The sequence below is a fragment of the Nilaparvata lugens genome, chromosome 8 (genome assembly GCF_014356525.2).
Source record: "Nilaparvata lugens isolate BPH chromosome 8, ASM1435652v1, whole genome shotgun sequence".
In the NCBI taxonomy this organism is placed as follows: Eukaryota; Metazoa; Arthropoda; class Insecta; order Hemiptera; family Delphacidae; genus Nilaparvata; species Nilaparvata lugens.
The window spans coordinates 15,368,861-15,391,950 of NC_052511.1; the positions used below are offsets into that span (position 1 = coordinate 15,368,861).

General features: G+C 31.9%; 2 protein-coding genes across 10 annotated transcripts in view; one reads left to right on the forward strand and one right to left on the reverse strand.

Moving 5' to 3' along the window:
* The first annotated feature begins 1,144 nt into the window (after positions 1–1,144).
* Positions 1,145–10,354, forward strand: LOC111064141 (mitochondrial glycine transporter). Of its 2 annotated transcripts, none has more exons than XM_039434063.1 (7): positions 1,145–1,488; positions 4,073–4,194; positions 5,788–5,878; positions 6,364–6,552; positions 7,801–8,130; positions 8,875–8,967; positions 9,665–10,354. In XM_039434063.1, exons 1-7 carry the CDS (start codon positions 1,477–1,479, stop codon positions 9,689–9,691), a joined length of 864 nt encoding a protein of 287 aa, XP_039289997.1. In that variant the 5' UTR covers positions 1,145–1,476; the 3' UTR covers positions 9,692–10,354. The 2 variants fall into 2 exon arrangements, with proteins under 2 accessions (XP_039289997.1, XP_022207515.2); XM_022351823.2 differs by lacking the exon at positions 1,145–1,488 and adding an exon at positions 2,706–2,873.
* A 1,695-nt stretch (positions 10,355–12,049) lies between these two features.
* LOC111064144 (tyrosine-protein kinase Fer) overlaps positions 12,050–23,090 on the reverse strand; it is a 97,312-nt gene continuing 86,271 nt past the window's right edge. For 5 of the 8 annotated variants that reach the window (XM_022351824.2, XM_039434066.1, XM_039434065.1 and 2 more), the window contains 7 exons: positions 19,971–20,165; positions 18,865–19,095; positions 17,447–17,609; positions 15,676–15,828; positions 14,386–14,508; positions 12,679–12,801; positions 12,055–12,404 (listed from right to left, as the gene is read on the reverse strand). In XM_022351824.2, the coding sequence (XP_022207516.2) occupies positions 12,262–12,404; positions 12,679–12,801; positions 14,386–14,508; positions 15,676–15,828; positions 17,447–17,609; positions 18,865–19,095; positions 19,971–20,165 (1,131 nt within the window). In that variant the 3' untranslated portion in view covers positions 12,055–12,261. Of the gene's footprint in view, positions 12,405–12,678; positions 12,802–14,385; positions 14,509–15,675; positions 15,829–17,446; positions 17,610–18,864; positions 19,096–19,970; positions 20,166–23,090 lie in introns of all 8 variants that reach the window. The other 3 variants (XM_022351826.2, XM_022351825.2, XM_039434064.1) reach the window with 2 other exon arrangements.

Sequence of the window (23,090 nt, forward strand, 5' to 3'; positions counted from 1 at the left end):
CTGATTGGTTTTTAATTAATTTTATTTTATTAAGAAGTTATGCAGTAGTATTAACTATATGTGTAGTATGCAGTAATTATGCAGTTGAATAAGTCAATTGACAGAGGCGAAAATGAGAGAAGTTATCGAAATCATGCAAAATTGAACATCTTCATAGCCACCTCTAATACAGAGGTATTAGAGGTGGCTATGACATCATCCATGTAAAGTATAATTTAATGATTAAAAAACATGAACACACATGATAATAGTTATTGTGTATAATGTATCAGTTATACTTGTTCATTAATTTATATTATTATATAAAATAATTATTATATTATATGGATAAAATTAATGTTGCCTGTAATCTTTCCTCCATTCAATGTGCAAGCTCTTTAAGTAGCTTTTTCGTCAATCTTGTATTAAGTTGAAGTGAAATAATGAATCAATTACCTTTTTGGAGGTGTAGCTTTTACAAACGATATAAAGTTATGAAGGAATAGTAGAAGTCCTACAAATAGAAAGATTTCCAAAGAACGTTCAAGAGTCTTTTTTCTTTAGGGCTACTTTCAATATAAATAAAAATATATTAATTCCAAGTGCACTTGAAAATGACATTAGTAGCCGAAACATATAGTGACAAATTGATTTATAAGGGTACTCAAATTAATATTTTTATTTATTTAAAGTTCAAGAGTTATCTTTTCAATAAGTGAAAAATGTTTTGTCTTAGGTTCAAGATTCTGAGTTCAGCTTTTATATTTGATTTTCTATCACACCTATTCACTTACAGGTAGCTTAATCAATATTGAGCAAAAATATATTTTTCTTACAAATCCCGATTTATGGAAGCTCCTGTTCGCCTGCTTTCAACTGCTAGTTTAGTTCGGATCAACAAATCTATTATGAATTGTATGATTGACCTCAAATCTTTGAATCAACATATTCATCATCAATTAATTATTGATCTGTTTTGCAAGTAAAACATAATTCATTCTTGTTTTCCTCTCGATGGCATGATGAAATATAAAAAGAATTGCGTTCTTATTTGCGTTATTGGTTCGTTGAATAGGAAAATAACTGTATCATAGTGTGTCATATCACGTGATATAATGTGTGACTATTCATAAATAGCTGCTTGCTAACTAGGGGGTCTCATTGACCTCTCTGACCCTACCACCAGCGGACATGATAAAATGCCAATCGGGATAATTTATATAATCAATTCATTGTATAGAAAAAATTGATAATTACATTGGCAGCATGTCATATAAGACGATAGCCTTCTAAAAAGCTATCAAATTGAATTGAACCCGCGATTGGGAAGTTGCTCTCGTTACAGTGAACAGTGATAGGAAGACCAATAAGTTATCGCGTATTCGCTCTACGGATTTGAACATTTTGCATATTTCTGGATTACTTCTGCGTTGTGACTAGTGTTCTTCGAGTTCTTACTGCATCAATTTTAAATTTTTATAAACTTTATCCGTCATCATGGCTTATGAAGTAAGTAGAGAATTATTTCAAACTATTTACTTCATTTTTCATGTTATCATCATCATCATCATTATTGGCACTACAGCCCATGTGGAGCCTTAGCCTTCACAACCACATCCTTCCACCCCTCTCGACATTCTGCTGTTCTTCTCCATCTTCTTACACCCAGTCTTCGCAAATCCTCTTCCACATCGTCAACCCACCGCTTTCATGTTATAGCTACTCAAATATCATTCTAAAAACGTGTATTTTATAGATATTTCAGGCTTTATTCTAAAAGTTTCTTGGAGCAATATCGCTAACAATTCTTCAAACTTCCATGTAATATAATTTTCATGCAAGTTGATTATTGCTATATAATTGATTTTCAACTTTAAAATCATTCTCAAAGTCTTTGTTCAACAATAATCTTAAAACTGCGGTTTAAGAGATTTGATCGTATCCTGATTCATGAGCTCACCAATATTGATCTAGTCACTAGTAAGGTAGGCTCATTAGCCCAATAAATATAATAATTAAATACTTTCAATATTCAATCACTACAAATATAGAAATATTTTCAAATTATTTGATTGAAACGTCATTTTAAAATCATTTCTCATGGTTTTCTAGAATGTTTGAATGAATAGATCTCATTAACATGAAACTTTTTTCAAATTTCACACTGTAGATGAACAAGGGCATTAAGTAGCAAATCATTCATTATTCTTATTCACATGATGAAAATTAAAGGAAAGACGTTCGTCATTATTGTACATATTTTATAAAATGACGAACGTCTTTTAATAATTTCTATTGCAGTTTTGAAAATGACACTATCGAGTTCCGAGTTAAGGTACTTATAAGCTTATTTACATTTTTGTTCAATAGTTGACTTTATAAAATAACTTTGAAGAAAAAAGAAAGAAGATTCAGTGTCATAAAAATAGAATGGTGGGTATGAGTCTATGGTGTTTGTTGAGAAGAGGCTGGAAATACAGACACGACTTCAATAATTATATTGAATGAGTGGAAAAATATGTATGGAGATGGGCATATATCATGAGTACCGTAGAACAATGAAGATAACCGGTACAGTACTTCCAAACATATCACGTTTGAACTTCAACTTAAATTTTTGTGAAAAAGATGAAGCTAATAACTATCATTGGTCTTCCTATTTTCTTTGAATAGAGAATTACGGTACTATCTCATATTAAGATGTACGAGGTCACTGAAGTTATCACGGATTGTAAAAATATATTAACATTCAATTTCAAGTTGATATTCGGTACGGTACTCTGAGCTTAGGTACCTACTTATTTTGCAAGATTTCAAGACTCTTGAATATGAAGATAAGCGATTTAGATCTAGTGCAGAGTAATCAGAATAAAGATGACAAGAATGATGAACTTGTAAGTATGTAAACTGTAATGCAAATTCGATAGGCTTTATGTTTTTCAATTTTATTTTAGATTAGGTACGGTACCTACATAAGCAGGTATTCAACAAAAATATATCTTATATAAATGAGTTATGTAGGTCCATATTACCTATTTATCAAACTAAAAATGCAACAGATTTGCAATTAAGTCACATGACAATTTTAAGTAAAGAATCTTATCTACTCTGTTCCATTTTTAATGTCTTGATAAGTTACACTCATACCAAATTTTGCTCATTGTAAGACTAGCCATTAATTATTCGCAATTGAAAAATACAAGGTCAATTATTTTACTGATAAAATTCATTGCGGGGGATTTAGATTAATTATGTCTCTGACCCTACAGCTGACAGTTCATTAGATAAGGCAACATTTTACATAATATCTTTTTTATTCCCTAGTACGCCGTTCATTAATAATGTCTATCTTCCAAATTCTATATCAACATATAAATTTCTTTATGGACGCAGAATGATTGACTCAATACTACGTTTTAAATGTTCTGTAGTAATCGTTTATTCAGATATTGTAATTTAGCTTGGTATAATTTTCAAATCTTCTCAATACCAATAAGGAATTTTATATTTTTCTTTATTGATTAAATATGTTGATGAATCAACATATAAATAGAAAAATGTGTTTTCCTGTAAAAACAAACCTTACAAATCACAATTTGAAAGATATTTTATTTTTCCAGTCCTCAATTTTCCAACAATACTGTAAGTTACTTGTACGAGGTCTTGAAAAAAGTATATTCGTAAGGCTTTTTGTTGTTGGGAAGTCTCTATCGGGTCTCTGTCAGGTCCCACCTGACCGAATATTTAATTTAAGCCGTCAATGGGTCGACGACTGTCATAGTTTAGCCGGGACCGACTTTTTAACGCACCCATCCGATAACAGGAAGTTTTGACGAAAAATATAAAATATCTGAAAATCAATAACTTTAACCGTTTCACCGCGTCTATGTTAACTTGTATCTTTTTCAATTTTTTAAGTTTATTTTTCATATTCTAATGTACTTGAATTTCTCTTCCTTTAAAAGGTTTCATTGTTGCAGTTCACTCATCAACTAAGTTATAGTCTTAAAAATATAGAAAACCTTCAGATACTAAATTCAAACAATTTTACATATTACTGCCATATATTTTTAATTGATTTTTCTTTTTCCAGTCACCTCTAGTGAAAGCTTTCCTGGCCGGTTCCTTCTCAGGCACAGTATCAACCATCCTTTTCCAACCTCTTGATTTGGTCAAAACACGCCTTCAGACGAGCCCATCAACCGTCTACAATGGGTGAGTCATGACTATACTAAAAATAATCATTCTGACTCGTGATTGTCAAAATGAAGATTGCTACTCTATGTTTATCAAATATCCTGCATCATCATCGTGCATCAGATGATAAACATAGTCACGTCAAAGATGAACCAATTGATGACAAATTAACAGTCACGTCAAAGATGAACCAATTGATGACAAATTAGCTTGACGTTTGTTTAATATTATAATTATATTGTTGATGACGAAGAAATCAAGTTGAACAATTTATCGATAAGATCATGTCATAATATGAAAATATTTCTCCAAAATACGTTATACCACCAACGTCATATTGTATAAAACTTCCTTTTTCTTTCCTCATTGATCAGAGAAATGGAAAAATCACATGTCTATCAATCCATTTGTGAAAGTAGATAATTTTACTATTTATAGTACATCGTCAATAATGATGACGTTTAGTATCAATTGTTTGTGATTGATAAAGGCTATTGTTGTTTTATCAGTCCGCTTCTATTGTTCAATAATATTGAAATTTGGTTAGCGAGTAATAATGTCCAATATTATCTTGTTCGTGATGTCACTTGAATCATTGGCAAATACGTCAAATTTGTTTTATTATCAAGGAAGTTGAATAGATACAAAGAACTACCTTGAATATTCAAACGTAAGACTTATCTTATTATTGTTTAATGATACAATTATGATTGTATTTAATGTCTACTAGAGAGGGAAAATAGAATGAAATGAATATTATTATGAAATCATCATGATAATCTTATTATCATTGGAAAGCTCTCTGAAAGTCCATATTATTCATTCAGAAAGAGTGCAATATTTGAACTACGGGTACATAAAATTATGTGCGTGTATTGTATTTATTTCACTTTAATATTACTGTTTGAATAAAACTCTAGATTGGCCAGTTTTAAATATTGTATCATGTAATCTCAATTGGAAATTTAGATAGCTGAAAAATGCACTCATTAAACACCAAATTGGGAATGCCAAATAATAATGGCTACTGATAAGGTGATGAAACTAATTTTCATGTCACAGATAATAATGTACGTTGTTTGAATTATTCTTCACACCATGAAAATTATACTGCATTTCGGAAAAACTTCCATTGGTTCCATCGAATTTTAAACTAGATTTTTCTCAATTTTTGTTATTTGGTAGGTTTTTCTTCTAAATATTTAGTAAACATATATATTCATCAATAATATAACTAATAAATTTATTCAAAATGAGAATGTTATTAAGTATAATTCCTATTAAAATTACAATAAAATAAACCAATAATTGGTTACTAACTAATAATATTATTTTCCTAATAATCCAATTTCAACTTGAACTCAATGTACATAAAATTCCACCTTATCAATTATCATTCAATTCTACTGATTCAGATAAGTCTTTAAAATTCCAAGCTGTTCTAAATGAAATAGCAAACTATTTCCTTTCAATTTTAGCGTCATATTCCACAGATAATACTGAAGCTCTTGACTCTTGAAAACTTGACTCTTTACAAGAAGTATTAATGTTTGATTTCTGGTAGAAGTACTGAGTGATTGAAAAAATAATGTTGATATATTTTTTTTGCAGACCTCGTCCAGTCAATAACGGCGTATTCCATGTGGTGTCCTCAATCATCCAGAAGGAGCAAGTGACTGGCTTATGGCGTGGAATGATTCCTGTAAGTTTATTTCGTCATAAATAAATCAGCTTATAACAATTATCGTAGCATTCAATTTATTTGAACTGGATGTAAGTGTGATCGTATATAATTTATTTATAAAATGCTACCAAGTTGATAATTGTGTCAATTTCTCAATTAATCAGCTTCCTTACATTCATCCTAATCCCATGTCAAGTTTTCAATTAGATAATTTGTTTTAATTAGTTCACACAATTAAATAATATGTTCAAATATATATCGTGATTTGGATACATTCTAGAACAAGAACACAGACATAAAAGGCTAACTTCTTATCGCTCTAGTATCTCTAATTATTTATCATTTTTAAATAGAAACTACTACCATTTGGTTGATTTTTTTATTGGAGAACATGAATTATTATTGTTTCTGAATTGTTTCAAATAACACTTTATTTATTGTTTTGGGAGATTCGTTAATGAATAGAATACAATAGTTTGATGATTATATTATTTATGTTGCAGTCGATCTCAAGATGTGTACCTGGAGTTGGCCTCTACTTTGCATCACTGCATTATCTGAAAGGAGTTTTTGTTGGCAACGATGGCAAGAATAAGCCTTCATCCATTCAAGCTATATTGATTGGAATGACTGCTCGAAGCATCAGTGGTGTCTGCCTTATTCCAATGACTGTAATCAAGACACGATATGAGGTAATTGAGCTAAACTGATCCTATTAATTATTCATTTCAACCAAGTACTTGTTATATTTTTTATTGTAGGTTTATTTACACCTCATCATCTCTCTCATAACTTAAACAAAATCCAGCTATCATATAGAAATCACACTCAGCAAAATTGCCACTATTTTTTTTTTTTTTTTTACTTATAAGCTTATCACTTAGATTTCCTGAATTGATAACTGTTTTCAATACTTTACAGCGTTGTTATTTTTCAACCTCTTCAGTACTTAACGCTATTATACACATTCGACAAAACTTGATTTGGCCTCAAAATTAAGTAATGGCCTCAAAATATGACAATTTCATTTTTAATACCATAACATCTTTACACACATACAAACACCCAAGATTTCTACATCACACTAAGGCCCGGTTGCACAAATGCCGGTTAAATTTTAATTGTGATTAATTCCACGAAGAGTACCAATCAGAGAAGGCGTTTCTGAAAAGACATCTTCTCCGATTGGTTCTCGTGAAATTAAAATTTGACCGGCTTTTGTGCAACCGTTACAAATTCTACATTTGATAACAGTTTTATTTTCAACATCCAAACAGCATCATATTGTAGGCTATACGGTTTTAATCAAAATATATAATTGATATTTTTTATAATCATTATTTATAGGTAAGCCCACCTACCTTCTAATCTAATAATTTTTACATACATTATACCTCCCACCTTCTGTAATAATTGAATTTTCCACTTATTGATTCATTTATTTGTAATACATTGTATACCTAAATCTTCTGAACCACATACTTCGGCAAAACCTGTACTTGTCTCAATGGTTGATAAATATTACTCTATTACGATCATAATTGAAGCCGAAATCAAATCAATTTATTTGCCATTTGAACAAAAACAATAAAAAAAATATTTAATAAAAGAAGCTTATAACATTGATTTCAAATTAATCACAAGTGAGATCTGAAATGAATTATAAATAGATAGGCCTATACAAAACCTAAATTCTATAAAACAGTCTTATTGCACTCTTCTTGTATTAATTCGCAGATTAAACAATAGAAATACAATTCCAATTAACACTCGTTAACCTAATATCCTTACTTTGTTCATCGTTTCTGATTGCGGCCGCTACAAGTACAATAATTTTAATAGTTATTAATCACATTCCTATAATTCATCCTTTGTAAATCCTTTTACATCCTTTGATTTTTGTACATAATTTCAAATCGAATCTCTGTGTTACTTTTCAGAGCGGTCACTACAAATACACCAGTATCCCCTCAGCTGCGCTGCAGATCTACCGGCAGGAGGGGGCCCGAGGCCTGACCTGTGGTCTGCTCCCCACCCTGGCTCGCGACGCCCCCTTCTCAGGCATCTACTTCATGTTCTACTCGCAGCTGCAGGCGCTGGTGCCGGCCGACATGACACAGTGCCAGTCGCTCGCTAACTTCGGGTGCGGGGTGGCTGCCGGCATCCTCGCGTCCACTGTCACTCAGCCCGCTGACGTCATCAAGACCAAGATGCAGCTCTATCCAAACAAGTTCGCGTCGCTGCCGGGGGTGCTTGTCTACGTGCATAAGGTGAGTACAGTACAATTATTTATTTATTTTTTATTTAAGGTTGATGCCATAGAGAAAAGATAGCATAAGTAGATATCCTATGGTATAGGTCGATAATGTTTCAAATTTCAAGCCGATTTCTTGTTATCTCAAGACTGCTGATTATTATTACCGTTTTGGCCGGGTGTAAGAACGGCATGGTATGAGAGACTTGCATTGCTTTAAGAAAAAAACACTTGGACTATCAGCTTGAGTTAACATTGAAGATTGGACCATAAACGCCTATATTATGTGATATCTTCATGTTTTATCTTTGCTCTATGGTGATGTCCACATGAGCTCTAGGATTGTGCGTGGATAATGAGACAGATGAGTGAACATTCAGCTTTAGATGGGTTTCGAACCACCGTGAAGCGATTTTCAAATTCATAAACTCATACTTGGAGGAGTTCGGCTCTTGAAGTGGTCCTTCTTACATAGGGAGAAATTTTTTGTACAATGAAACAATAGTGGCAATATGGGAACAATATTTATAATGGTGACAATTTTTAAAATATGAAAAAATTATTGTTTTGATATCGAAAAGCGTAGTAAAGAAATGTGGTAAATCTAGGTTTGTGGAGATTTTAGTGATCCACAACTCTCATAAACTGGTTTTAGAACCGTTCAAAAATTATTATGAATAATATTGTACTGTCGTTCTCTTGTAAATCATCACCGATAATTATTTTTCCAGGTGTAAAATAATAACTCTTTTATTTCCAGAAATATGGAATCAAAGGATACTTCAAAGGACTTGGACCAAGAATGCTCAGGAAAACTCTGATTGCTGCTATGGCTTGGACTCTGTACGAAAAGGTGAGCTAAATAAAATTATTAATTTTCTGAAAGACAATCATTTTCAGAATGAGATACAATAATATTAATTTTATATTATGAATTAGGTACATGATAAAAACTTAGACGGAAGATGCTACCCTCCAACACATAACCTTTCCTCGTATTGATTAGTATGCTTTAGTAAAGTTGGTTTATGATTACTATACTTAAATTTTCTATAGCAAGTAGATCTGTTTCATTCGATGATTTTTGTTCCCCAATTTCAATTTTAAAAAAGTGTAGAATATTTTATTTTGAGAAATTTTAAATTTAATCTTGAATTCTCTCATCCACTTTTTCTATACTTTATTTGCATTTGATATAAGTACCTGATACCTGAATATGAAATAATATTTTTTCACCAACTTATTTCAAGTCCTTTTATGACATGACTTGAATTTAATTTTCAAATTCCTTTAAATATCATCAGTGTATAAGAAAGTATTCTTGTTTGTCGAATTTAAATGAATTCCAAATTCAATACAAATATTTTTGATTCAACTATTCAGTATGTCAAGGCTAAGGTAGCCAGCCTATTCTAATGTCAAGATTTAAAGGATGAAATAGAGTGATTTTTCTCACAAACTTTTCGTTATTTCTTATCTGGTGAAATTCTGAAAAATCAATTTTTATAGTCTCCCAACTAAATATAATGTGTTTATTCTCTTTTTTCCAGGCGACAGTGTCCATGGGGTTGAAGTGAGATAGTAGATTGCACCTGTAGTTTGCTGGATTGGAAGTCCATCAGATGTTTCTCCTGTTTACAGCTTCAGCTGAAGCTTAACTACTTTCAGAAGTTTGCTACTGAAGATATATTCAACTTCGCATAAAATCTATCAAGATGTGTCTTTGAAACATCTCTGTAACAGCGAAATACTAACTATCAGGAAATTTGTTTCTAGAATATTCTTGTTCACAATTTTCTGCTCTGTTTGTTCAAAGATGTTCTGAATTATTGCTGATGTAAACAGTTCATAATTCAGTTCCAAACAATGAATATGGAAAATTACTTGTTGGTTTCTTTGAATACTAAATAAGTATCTAATTAGTATACTAAATTACTATCTAATTTTAGTATACTAAATTAGAATTTCATCTAATACTAAATTTGTCATTGAAACTTGAAGTCGACATTGGAGTGCATTAGTTACAACATGGAAGTTGCTTAATGTTCACTTGCGATGTAACTATGAAAACATTGAAATAATGTTTCAAAACATTAGTAGTCATAAAGTCCTCTGTATGAATATTCAATCACACTTGACTTACTATTAGAAATTTGAACAGTATTATTATCTGAGTATTACAGGTAAAATTGCACAAAATAAATTTGATAAAATTTCATTCAGAGCTCAAATCCAAAAAATGAAAAACATCTTGTTAGAATTACAATAAGAATTCTGGTTTTATGTTTGAAACTATTAATTCTATTGATGCAATCAGAGTTACTACAGAATTCTACTGATGTAATCAGAGTATGTATTTAGAGTTACCATTACCTAAACCATCTACATTTTTTGGGTCTCTAGTCGCTTAAAAGAAGAACTATGAAATGGAATGAAAATAAAATTGAAATGCTAATCTACATTAATTGAGTATTATACTCATTGGAAGTTCTATCACATCATTTTTTGTTTTATATAATTATATATACATATTAGTAATCAGTGCTTGCATGAATTGATGCAATTTCTGAGGCTTTATTGGACACGCCTTTTCTATTGTGATATTAGAATGTAAATACTGTAGTTTCAAATTTATTGTACACATAATTATTTTGCAAATATTTCTAGTAATTGATTAAAATTAAAACCTCTTACAAATATTGTAAATTGACTTTTTCTTTGTTTAGTTTTAGTGAGTTATTTTTTGACAAAATACAAAATCATATGTATTTTTCTACAAATATGTGTTATTATATTGTACATATTATAAAAGTATAGATGTTATTTTGAAATTTGAAAAAGTTTATGAAATAAAATGTTATTTTATAAAGTTCATATCACTGAGTTCTTTATACCGTAGTTTACTCTAATATGAAGTGTTTCGAGAAATTTCCTGGTGGATGATAGTCCATAAAGAGAGGAACAAGAATCTGTGATTAGATTGGAGAATTTCAAAAGATTAGTTCAGAAGATTTTATAGACATTCAAAAATTGCAAATGCAAAACAATGATTGTCCCACATCTCTTGAAAGGATGTGCATATTCAAAACCTGACTGAATATCCTTGTTTCCTGCTGATAACATGATCTAGCTACATGAATTATAATCTTCAAAAATGTATCTTTAAGCGAAAAAATCCACTTGTAACTAAATTCAAGAACGCCTGTGATGAAGAAGTATTTCATAGTGAGAAGCAGCTAAATCGATAATATCCCCTCTTTCGTACAAAACCCTGATTAGCGTTTTCAAGAAGATTTGCTCGTTGAACCCTCAAATTTTCTATGTTTTTTGTAGGCTGAATGTTTCATATCAAAAAGTACTTGCCTCTCTTTCGCAGCAGTGTTTCGAAGCAAAGTTGGACTTTGATCTGACAATTTTGAAATGGCTACCTATATCTCCTGAACTGGAGCGAATATTGAAAATATGATTGCAGATTCGTGTTCCTCGCATCTAGGAGCAAAAGTCTCACAGAAATCGAATTATGTTTCACTTGACTCTGTCAAGGAGTTATATTGTAGAGAATGAAACAATCGCTCATTCTCTGGTCGATCATGGCTCTTGGGGTCCAAGAATCTTTCGTTAGATTAGAAAATTTGCTCCAAAAAGTCAAATTGCAAGACTTGAATTGTCCTCGTCTCTTGAACGGCTACGAATTTTCAAAATCTGACTAGATATACAAATATTCTTGTTTCTCTCTTATAATAATAATTATTAAGTGGCACCATCCACTTACAACGCTAATCTAAGTTTACTTGAAGTGAAGGTTGAATTTATTGTAATATGTTGCATTCCAAGTTCAAACCGCCAGCTGGTCAATCTCCGTTTGAGCTGAGATAGTGCATACGGTCTTTGAAGTTCAGAAAGTTCAGAGGATATCAATCATCAAAAAATACAAATTTCATAGATTTCCAATTCAATTTATACAATAATATATATTAAAAATACATTATACAGAATAACAGTATAGTTTGAATAAATACAAGGTATTTTTACAAATAATGATAGTAATAGTTATGAACAAGCAACACATCCAATGGTGTGGAGATATTTCATCATAAATACATCGTCAGATTACACTTTTTTCTAAAATTGTCATATCTAATGGACATTACCGAACTGAGGAACATAAAGTGTCAACAACAGAATAGATTTGTTCGAAGTGAGGTCGGTTTTCAGGCTTATATTCCCAGCAACGGAGCATAAGTCGGTACATCTCATCTGGGGTCCCTTCTGGGGCTGGCATTCTGTATCCTGACAATAAAAAACAAAATATGTAACAACTATCTTGCAATATCACAATAATTATACTGTTACGAATATAAATAATTGCATTTCACAGTATTTGTAATAGGAAATGAGAGTTTTGTCATGGAAAACAAATCCTATTATATCCATTCTAATAATAAATATTTTAATATATTATAACCAACTTGGTATCCTTCCATGTCATGTCCATTAGAACATATACTAATTCATTTGGAAATAATTAATATAGAATGGAATTTTATCTTGAAAATCAAAATACCTGAATCGATTTTCTCCCTTGCTTTGGAATTGGTGAGCCCAGGGTAGGGAGTTCCACCTTTGGCGAATACTTCCCAGGTGAGGACACCGTAGCTCCACACATCGCACAACGATGTGTATTTTCCTGAAAAACAAGAAATAGGAAATATATTAAAATACTTCTCTTCAAGTGGAAATATACAAACAATCTAGATTGATAGTAGACTATTGGGCTGTAACCCTCCTATAGTACCTGATGTAGTGATCAGCATTTTTTAGAAACGGATTCGCTCAGTCAGTCAATACTGATGTTTGAAAACTCAAAACTCTGCACCATTCCTCCTAAATATGATTTTTTTATATAATTACAAATCATATGAATATGATCGGGATAGAACAACAAGCATAGCCCAAAACTATTCTGTTCCCAAATTTTGATAAATAATATAATGTCAGAAAAAATAGGTTATGTTCTTACTGAGGAAAGTTAAAGAGAATTAATATACAGAGTATTGGCAAAATATTGAGATCTGAATAAATATTCCAATTGGAACTAAAGGATCTATTGGTAGTTTCCTTCACAGAGCACTGGTTGACTACAGAAATCAAAATTATTAACAAAACTAAGAAATAGAAAGAAACATAGACTAACTGAATATTTTACATTCTTTTCTGCCAAATTAGCAGAAATTGATTCTAGTTTAAGTCTTTATGAAACAACTTTTTTAGAAAAATTGAAAACTATAAAAAATTGACAATAATGAATAATAGGTGGTACACTCGTACTTGTATAATTATGAAAAAATCTACTCAGAGGATAGAATGAACAATCTGGATCGTTTATTGATCGAGAAAGTGGAGTCTAATATTCAAGTCGACGGTTTAGCATTTGTGTTTATGTTTCGCATTTACGGCGAAACGCAACAATAGATTTTCATGAAATTTGACAGGTATGTTCCTTTTTTAATTTCGCGTCGACGTATATACAAGGTTTTTGGAAATTTTGCATGTCAAGGGTAATATAAAAGGAAAAGGAGCCTCCTTCATACGCCAATATTACCGTAAAAATCAGACTATAGAATTATTCATCATAAATCAGCTGTCGAGTGGATTATAAATTGCATGAAATGACGCATGTAATTCAATATCTCAATGTAACTTATTGAAAACACAGCTGTTGTGTGGACTATTAATTTTGCATGCAGTGAGGCATGCAATTGATTACTTGAAGTAGCATAGTATTTTCTCCCGACTTTTCTCTGCTTTCAACTCGGTAAGCTTTAGATGATAGCAGCATAGCTGTTTATATCAAATTGTTAGCATTGTCGATACAACAACCCAAACAGCCATTAGTAGTTTATACACCGATATCTCGCCGACACGACAGGACAGGACAGAATTTACTCTGATGGACAGAGTATTAGAGGAGACTGTGGTTTATAACTGCGCGAGGTCTACTGTTCACAGAACTACTAGTTCTATGATGGTATAAATTAGAGAATGGAATGTAGAATTTTATGTGAGCTTGAACAGATTCTTCCAACTACCAACCATTGAACAACTCATCGTTTAAAAAACGTATTGTAATTATTTTATGCTCACTTTAATCATAAATCTTCTCAATCATAATATGATGTGTATGCTATATAGATTCATAATAGATTCTACATAGGTTGCCTTAGCAAACAGACATTATGAGTATTTAAAATGTTCTATTGATAATAATTACCGTAGTTGAGAGCTTCAGGTGCTGTCCACTTGATAGGGATTTGCTTCATTCCATCAGAAACGATGTACTCTTCTTCTTCCCTGGACATTCCAAAGTCGGATATTTTTACACTGTTATCTGCCGCTGTAATCAAACGACATCAAAGAATCAGCCATATATACAATGGTACGCTATAATTGGTATTATCAATACCTATGCATGATTTATCCAACTGATAATAAATTTAGAATCAATATTCCTAATCATTTGACTTTTTCTTGTGTAAATAAATTTAATAGTCGGAATAAATTATTTATTTAATAGGTACCTTAGCAATACGCTTCATAACAATATAACAGGCTCGAATTGACCTATGCATTACACAAATGGCTGATATTGATGCGAAAATGTCTATTAGAAAACTTTATTCCCTTCAAATGAATACTTAATGTCTATTAGAAAACTTTATTTCCTTCAAATAAATACTTATCACTTTTCCAAAATAACACATTCATTCCTTATTAAAATTGAGGGAGGGAGAAAGAGAATAATCATAATTATTTTTAAAACGAATCATAACACATTAAAATAACTTTCACACCTACTGTAATCAATATTTTTCATGTTCAATTTTCAACTTTTTACCACCAGTCCGATGTGTCATATTTTTGGATTGGTCAAACATTTGAAAGAATTTTACACATAATTATCAAAAACAAAATTCAAATAAGTTTTAACTTGAAACCTTATTTCTATGGAAGTTGAAATATCAATAGCAAAATCAAAATCTTGGATTAATTGGAAATGTGGGAACCAAATAGGCCTTTACCAAGTATAGCTGAAATACATATGAGCTCAGAATATGTTTGATAATGTCATGATAAGTCAAAACTAATCATAACCAAAACATCCCGTGTTATCGGATCGGCACGTTAAACTGTCGGTCCCGGCTTAAGTATGACAGTCGTAAGGCCCATTGACGGCTTAAATGATATATTCAGGCAAGGTGGGACCTTCCCTCAAGGGACTCCCCACCAACAAAAGCCATACGAATTTACTTTTTAGCCAAAACTGTTAATTTCTTTAGAAAACAATAAAGGGTATAGGTACTTGTAATTCTATTGAAAAAAAACACCATTAAGTAGTCAAGTAGTGATGAATAAAAATTTTAATGAATTAGTGAGTTCAAGCCAAAAAACAATGTATTGTTTAAGTAGACAATGTATTCATTCAGTCAAGTTAAAGTGGAACTATATAAATTATTCAGTAAATAAATTGATTTCAGTTCTATAAATTGCAGTGAATACTGACCAACAAGACAGTTACGAGCAGCAAGATCGCGGTGAATGCAGTTCTTGCTCTCCAGATATTGCATGCCGGCCGCTGCATCTTTGCACATCAACAGCATCTGCTTCTGAGTCAGCGACGAAGCATTGTTCCGCAGAAATGTCAGAAGGGAGCCACCTATCAACAAATCAAGATAATTTTAATAAGGCGATATTTGGTGAGTCCGGTATCAAATATGTCAAATTGAATTAAAATTACAATGCGATAAACTAAAAACTTGAATCCTTAAACAAGGATCCTAAACAAGGATCTTGTTATCCTTATAACAAGTCCGATATTGGTAAGTATGAGCTGAGAATGTTTTAAAAGCAAAAAAATCATTGACTTATCATTAAAAACTTCCAAAGCATATGAAACTATAAATCTAAATTTTGTAGATTCGTTTAGATTTCCCATGTTATGGTGAAGGTAGTGGAGGTATTTTATTGAAAATTTATTTTTGATTGTGATTTTTTTGTTTTTTGATTTCTTTTATGTATATTGTATTGTGTTGATTTGAATAAAATTGATTGAATTGATTGATCCATGCCAGGTATCTGTAGCATAATATAGAGCAGGCTAGAAATTGTCAAAACCACACATTTATTGAAACACGTTTGATAACATATTAATCTTAGTTTTAGGTTGGAACAAAATCTTAGAGTTTCAAACAGATTTTCGAAATAATTATCTTAATAAGTAGCTTGATTGAAGAGTTTATCGACCAAAAATGAATATGACACGTAGGAAAGTGTATGAATACAAATACAAATATAAGTGTATTTTTGTGAAATGAATAACCTGATAAACTGTGTTGCTGTATCATCTATATTACATACATTGAACTATCTGGATCTACAGTCCTGGGTGGACTTTGGCCTCCTCAACATAATGCCTCCACTCATCTCTCACTTGTGCACTCCTCCGCCACCAGCTCCTCACTCCAATAAACCGGAGGTCGCCGATCACATCGTTCTGTATCATCTATATATTGTTATTAGCTTCATTGTATTAATCAATAAAGTGTTATGGTACTCCACTTTGTGGAGTGTTAACTGACTACAATAATTTAGCATTATTTAATGTTCCGATATTTTTTATTTCTCATTTTTTAGATCCATCAGCTACATAATCCAATAATGTTCTGTCTGGGTTGATAAAATATTCAATATATTCTATTCTATTCAAACTATCAAGTTGTTTCTATTCATAAATGATCTCAAATAAATCGCATCCAATGAAAATACATCACCTTAAATAAAACACTTACACCCGTTTGCACAAAACTCTGTCAACTTTTAAACGTGTTATAGAGGAACAAAGCATAAATGATATTCCCAAGGTATTCGCCCTATCCCATAGGGCGTTTATGTCACAACTTTTACTGTTAACTCAAGCCGATTACTGTCGATTTTTACTGTTTGGCCGGGTGAGACTGAACGGCACAATATGAGAGACTACCAGCGTCACACAGCTTCACGGGAAAGAACTATGTCAACTATCGGCTTGAGATAACAGTAGAAGTAGCGACATAAACTCCCTATACCATGGGATATCTACTTGTGCTATTGTTTCTCTATGACCGTGATCGATTACCACAAGAACCAATCAGAGGAGACTTCTTTTCTATAAAGCCTTCTCTGATTGGTTCTCGTGACATTTAATCATGATTAAAATTTAGGATGCTTTTGTGCGATTGAGGGTAAATAATGCACTTCATATTGATGAAAAATGATAAGTTTGAAGGTGGACTGACCAACAACGTGCTCCATGACGATCATGATGGGCTGCTTCTGCACACAGATGCCAATCAGCTTCACGATGTTGGGGTGGTCGTACTGCTTCAGGATGCGGCCCTCCTGCAGGAACTTACGCTTGTGCTCGTCGGGAACAGTCATTCGACACGTCTTCACTGCAACCTACAAGAAAGCACAAATTTATTACAAAAATGCAATCAAGATACAGAATATAACAAATTGCAAGTTCAGTATAATGATCTTTATAGAAAACTATACATAATCTGTATAAAAAAACCATCACTTATATCAAAGGTAGAATGATTCCTGCAAAGGTGTGGAGCCAGTGCGCAAATATATGAATCATAAAAAGTAATCATCGAACAATTGATTCATTTTGAAGAAAACACTTGGGAAATCAACAAATACCATGAAGACAACTTATTATTATTAAGACAACTTGGAGAGAGAAAGAAGGGAGTAAAAAGAAATAAAATAAGTAGTGAAATTTCATGTAGAGAATAACGTAATTTAACTTCAAATAAACTTTACTTCACTAACTCATTTCTATTTCTAGATAGAATTCGTTCTACTTTAATAATTTATTATTTTGTTCAAAGACTAGTTCATGGGATGAACCAACAATAATTGAATACAATATTATGTTGACTCAAGTTATCAACTTTCAAAATACAAGTAGGCCTACCTATTAAAAATTACTAAAAGGAGCAAATCACTAAAATGCAACAAATTGAAAACAAAACAAAATCTAAATGACAGATTAAAAACAAAACCTACCGAAGGTTAATTATTCTAACAATGAGGGAGATATGCGATGATTATATCAATACTGATGTAATGGATGAGGTAACTGATGCTTTATTTATTTTCCATTATTTGCTGAGTATGATGCCCACATAAACTGTAGGCTTGAACCTTGGTAATGACGAGAAGGATAATGATGAGAAATGAGTAGACCTGAAGCTTTAGTTGGGTGTAAGTTTAGGGGGACTATTGAAATAATTCATCAGTAAGCTTTGTACTCCACGATCTAAAATACATTTCTCAATGTACTTGCCTATTTCGTAATTTTGAATATTTTGGAAAATACGAATATTCAAAAAAGGAAGGAGTTTCAGGAAGGAAATTTATAAATTTTCTGCTACAAAAATAAATTGTCGACAGCATGCATAAGTAATTGCTGTATGGTCTCAATTTGGTTTAATATAGAAGCTCACAAAAATTCTTAGTAATAGAATTGCTGCACCTATTTTGACCTACTATATGCTATAAAAATACTATGTAAATACAACATATATAATCTATACATAGAGACTATGCGATCAATCGTTTTTCAAAAGTAGGCTACTACTTTCAAATTTTCAAGTTCATAAATACGAGTGAAATAAGTTCATAAATAGTCAGGATAAGTTAGCACCTCTTCGTCGTTGCTAGTGCGCAGTCGCGCCTTATAGACGTCACCAAAGTTTCCGCGACCAATCTTCTCTAGCAGGATGACGTCATCGTTGTTGAGTTCCCAGCGCTCGCGGGGAATGGGCGTGCGCAGAACGGCCCCCGACCGACTCGTCACGGCCAGGTTGCTCTGGAACTGGTACATGATCAGCTCCTGAATGGTCGGGAAGGCCGGGCCCTCGAACCTGAATTGGCCCTGCAATGCAACAATCACACATTCAATATTCTTATTCACCCATTCAATAGTTTTGTGCAGCAAAAAAACTGACACTGTTGTACTTTTTACAACAGAGCGACTGCCGGAAGGATAACTATTTGAATTTAATTTTTATGTTAGAACGTTGTTTCTATAAAAAAATGTACCTACTTGTAAAAATTCAACCGGTTACCGAACATGACACTAACAATCGTGAATTGAGAGAATAGAGAATTGAGAGATTATATTAGCGAAGAGGAATGTGAAATAGAACTCAATGGCTCAGAAGACTATAAGAATGCAGACAATAGATAAATAGCTGAAGGCGACTCGATGAACACTACCATAGAGAAAAGATAGTATATATTATGATATCACCTATTTTTATGCTATCTTTTCTCTATGACACTATTACTACAAACAATGTTTGTCTATAAGAGATTGAGGCCCATATTTACCATCTCGGTTTAAACCAGGTATGTATAACATTAAAATTAATGCAGTATATCTTCCAGTAAACCGCGGTTAGCGTTAAACGTAATTAATAGGCTACAGTATTTAGGAATGTTTACCTTATTTAGTGAGTGGTGTAGCATAGAGAAAAGATGGAGAGATAGATCTTGATCATTCGTCTATGGTGGTACAGTGGAGACTAAGGCCCGGTTGCACAGAAGTCGGTTAAGTTTTAACCGTGATTAATTTCAAGAGAAATAATCAGAGAAGGCATTTGAAAGAACGGCTTCTCTGGATGGTTATCATGGAATCACGATCACGTTTTAATCACGATTAAAATTCAACCGACTTTTGTACAACCGGCACTAAGAATCTTCACAGATCCAATTAAAATCTAGTTATTTTTGAAGAGAAAAATTTACCTCTGCAGTAGTCTGTACAATGAAATGTTTATGGCCACCCCAACAGACCGACAACACAGTCTGGTTCTCGTCGTTTCTTGTCGTCTCTCTCACCAAGAAATCGCCTTCTTTGGTAAGAAGTCTCACCACTTCTTCGCGAGGTAGTACACCGTGGAACCATTCTTCATCCACTAGAGATCGCGTTGATGAACCAATCTATAAAAAATTATAAAAAGTCAGTAGAATAAGGAGATTGTGAAACTATTATTATGTTTAGTTGAAAACGTAAATGGGAGGCCTAAATGATACTGATGACTGAAAATTTGATTCACTTCTTGCCACACAGAAACATATCAAGCAAACTAATTTATCAATTACTGATGAGTATGTGAACATATAATTTGAAGTCATGGAATAGTAATATTTATCAAAGCCTATTTTTATTAACAACTGAATAGGCCTAATGCGTTTGCCAATTTATTAATGGTGATTATCATTGAATGCCAATTAATTCATATTCGAGAATGATATTGTATGTATCAATGTATAAATAAATAAATAAATAATTGATGATGGTGGATGAGACAACCCTCAGAAAACTCAGTAAATTATGTAGTTTTGGTGAAGAAATTGAGAGATTATCAAATTACGTTTACAAAAAAAGCTTTACAACCACACAACACTAGATATACTCAAAAAAGAAATCAACAATGTATGGAATAAAAATTCCAATAAAATTCAAACCATGCAGTTAATCAGACAGTTTAGTTTAATTTCCTTTTCATAGCATTTCACGACTTCTAGGTATGTTATCATTTTATTGTATTACTATTTATTTATTTATTGAGACTGCTGTTAGGTAAAACACAAAGTTGACACTTCAAATTCCAACATAATAAGGATCAAATCGAATAGAAAGGGAAGCATCAAAAATCAACTAGTTCTTTTGTGTAATAATGCAGATGTTCTAGCTCACTTACTTTATTACTGTTTCAAATCTTGCTGCAATAAACACCAAAATTGAAATTATTGAACCTTTCAATATAATGTTCACACTATGCAATCATTCCAACTTGAGCAAAGCCATTCTGGAATACCACGAATAGAAACATATTTTCACTATTATTTTTGTAACATATTAAAATCTGATGGGTAAACAAAATCCCTATTTGGGAGAATTTTATAGGTCTGAAGTGAAATAGATAGTCTAGTATCGCCAAATGCGATAACGATTACTAAAAGATTAGATAATAACAGGTATCAGGGCTAAAATTAGAACAGCCGAATAGAAAAAGAAAGTTATTTGCTATTTATATTATATTATATAAAGTATTGGAAAATTTGAGGTAGGGCTTAAAATACCTACTGATCGGCGACCTAATGATCGATCAAGTCGCATAACATAAAGTCTAGCCAGACACCTTGGCAAAAATTCATTGTAAATAAATGGTATGCAACTGAGGACTTTAAAAAAGCACATGGTTAATTGTTGTAGAGGGAGAAACAACTTATAAACATCTTTTATATGTAATAAATATACTTAAACCACCAAATAAAAATAAATTAGAGTATTAAGGAAGTAGGATGTTCCCAGGCGCATGTATACAGTAGTGAATTTGCATGAACCAATCAAATGGTAGTAATCGATGGGCGACAATAGAGAGCCGATTCAAATGTATTTATAAATATTTCTATAAATGATAAGATTTTGTAAATTTTTACTATTCAGTTTATGTATTGGATATGGCCTGAGGACATATAAAATATCATATATATGATATGGGTAATAATTTAGTAGATTGGCATGGACTATTTGAACCTTTAAATGGCGTAGTAACAAATTATTTAAATTTATGTAAATTTGCAAGTCGGAAATGAAAATTGTAGAAATAAAAGTAGAACCTGCCCACTTGCCTGCAAGACACCACTATGGAAGGATACTAAAATTTTGTAGAGCACAAGACCCTTTATTACATTGTACTTTTTAAAGACTTAAAGTTTAAATTCATTTATTAATTTTTTCATAAGACTTAGTGATGCTGCATTGAAGCGAAAGTCATTAAATATTTATTTAATCCCTGGGAGAAGACGACTTCGGCCACCAAAAATCCAGGACTACCAGGAAATTCGGATCGCCACCAACAGCTTATAAAAATTCAGCACGTGAGTGATATATCATCGTAATATATAAAGCTAGGGCGCCCTCAGTGCTTCGAGTGAAACAAATATAAAAGCTAGCTTGTCGGAAAGGTCATAAATATTTAAAATTAATACAAAACTTGCGCAAGTCTTAAGAAGGTATAAGAAATATTTTATTAAATAAGAATAAGTCAATTTATATATCCAAAGGTACACAAATTAAAGGAACATTAAATTTTAATCTTGTAATATAAACGCTCACTCAATCATTGATTCTATTTAACAATCTGTAATGATATAATGTAGCTCTTGTTCACTGGATAAATTGATTTATCTACTTCCATCAGAGGCCGAACCTTATGCCCTAAGAGATATATATTATTGAGAAATATACTGAAAACTATAGAAATATATATTTATAATCTATGATTTATCAATTTATTATTTTATGATATAAAGTGAGATTGCCTAAATCGACAAGCAACAGCAAGTCGATACCTAAGCTGCCTACAAATGAATGCATATTATCAATGAATTAAAAAAGCACATGGTCGTGCTAAAGAGCTAAAGAATAGTGTACCAGTCTGTGATATTTTATTTTGATATATTTATTCTTGTATTTGTTGTGTATGTTTTGTTGCTCTATATATTTCCATATTGATCTGACTTTAATATTTATTCGTGCAATATATGTATCAAGTTTTTTATGGTGTACCATTTATTTTATTCTCCAATACCACGCAGGACAAATCTATTATCTATTTATTAATTATCAGTATTGAATTATTAAGAGAATTACCATCCGATTTTATCAATAATAGAATAAGCTGGTTTACACAGCAATATATTGCATTGTTAATTAAATCTCTGGAAATAATACCTTCCAAAGATTTCTATAAATTGTCCAAGAGCAATAGACTGCAGGAGCTCCTGAGCGAGCCTATAAGGATTTTATCGAAATTGTGTTCTAAAAAACCACGACCAGACTTATATATTATTACA

What these genes read in the sequence shown, in the direction of transcription:
- LOC111064141 (XM_022351823.2), top strand. Translation starts at nt 2,808, where the DNA reads ATGAAGATAAGCGATTTAGATCTAGTGCAGAGTAATCAGAATAAAGAT. An exon ending in ATGACAAGAATGATGAACTT is followed by an intron (nt 2,874 to 4,072) that starts GTAAGTATGTAA and finishes TTCTTTTTCCAG; the next exon opens with TCACCTCTAGTGAAAGCTTT. An exon ending in CCATCAACCGTCTACAATGG is followed by an intron (nt 4,195 to 5,787) that starts GTGAGTCATGAC and finishes TTTTTTTTGCAG; the next exon opens with ACCTCGTCCAGTCAATAACG.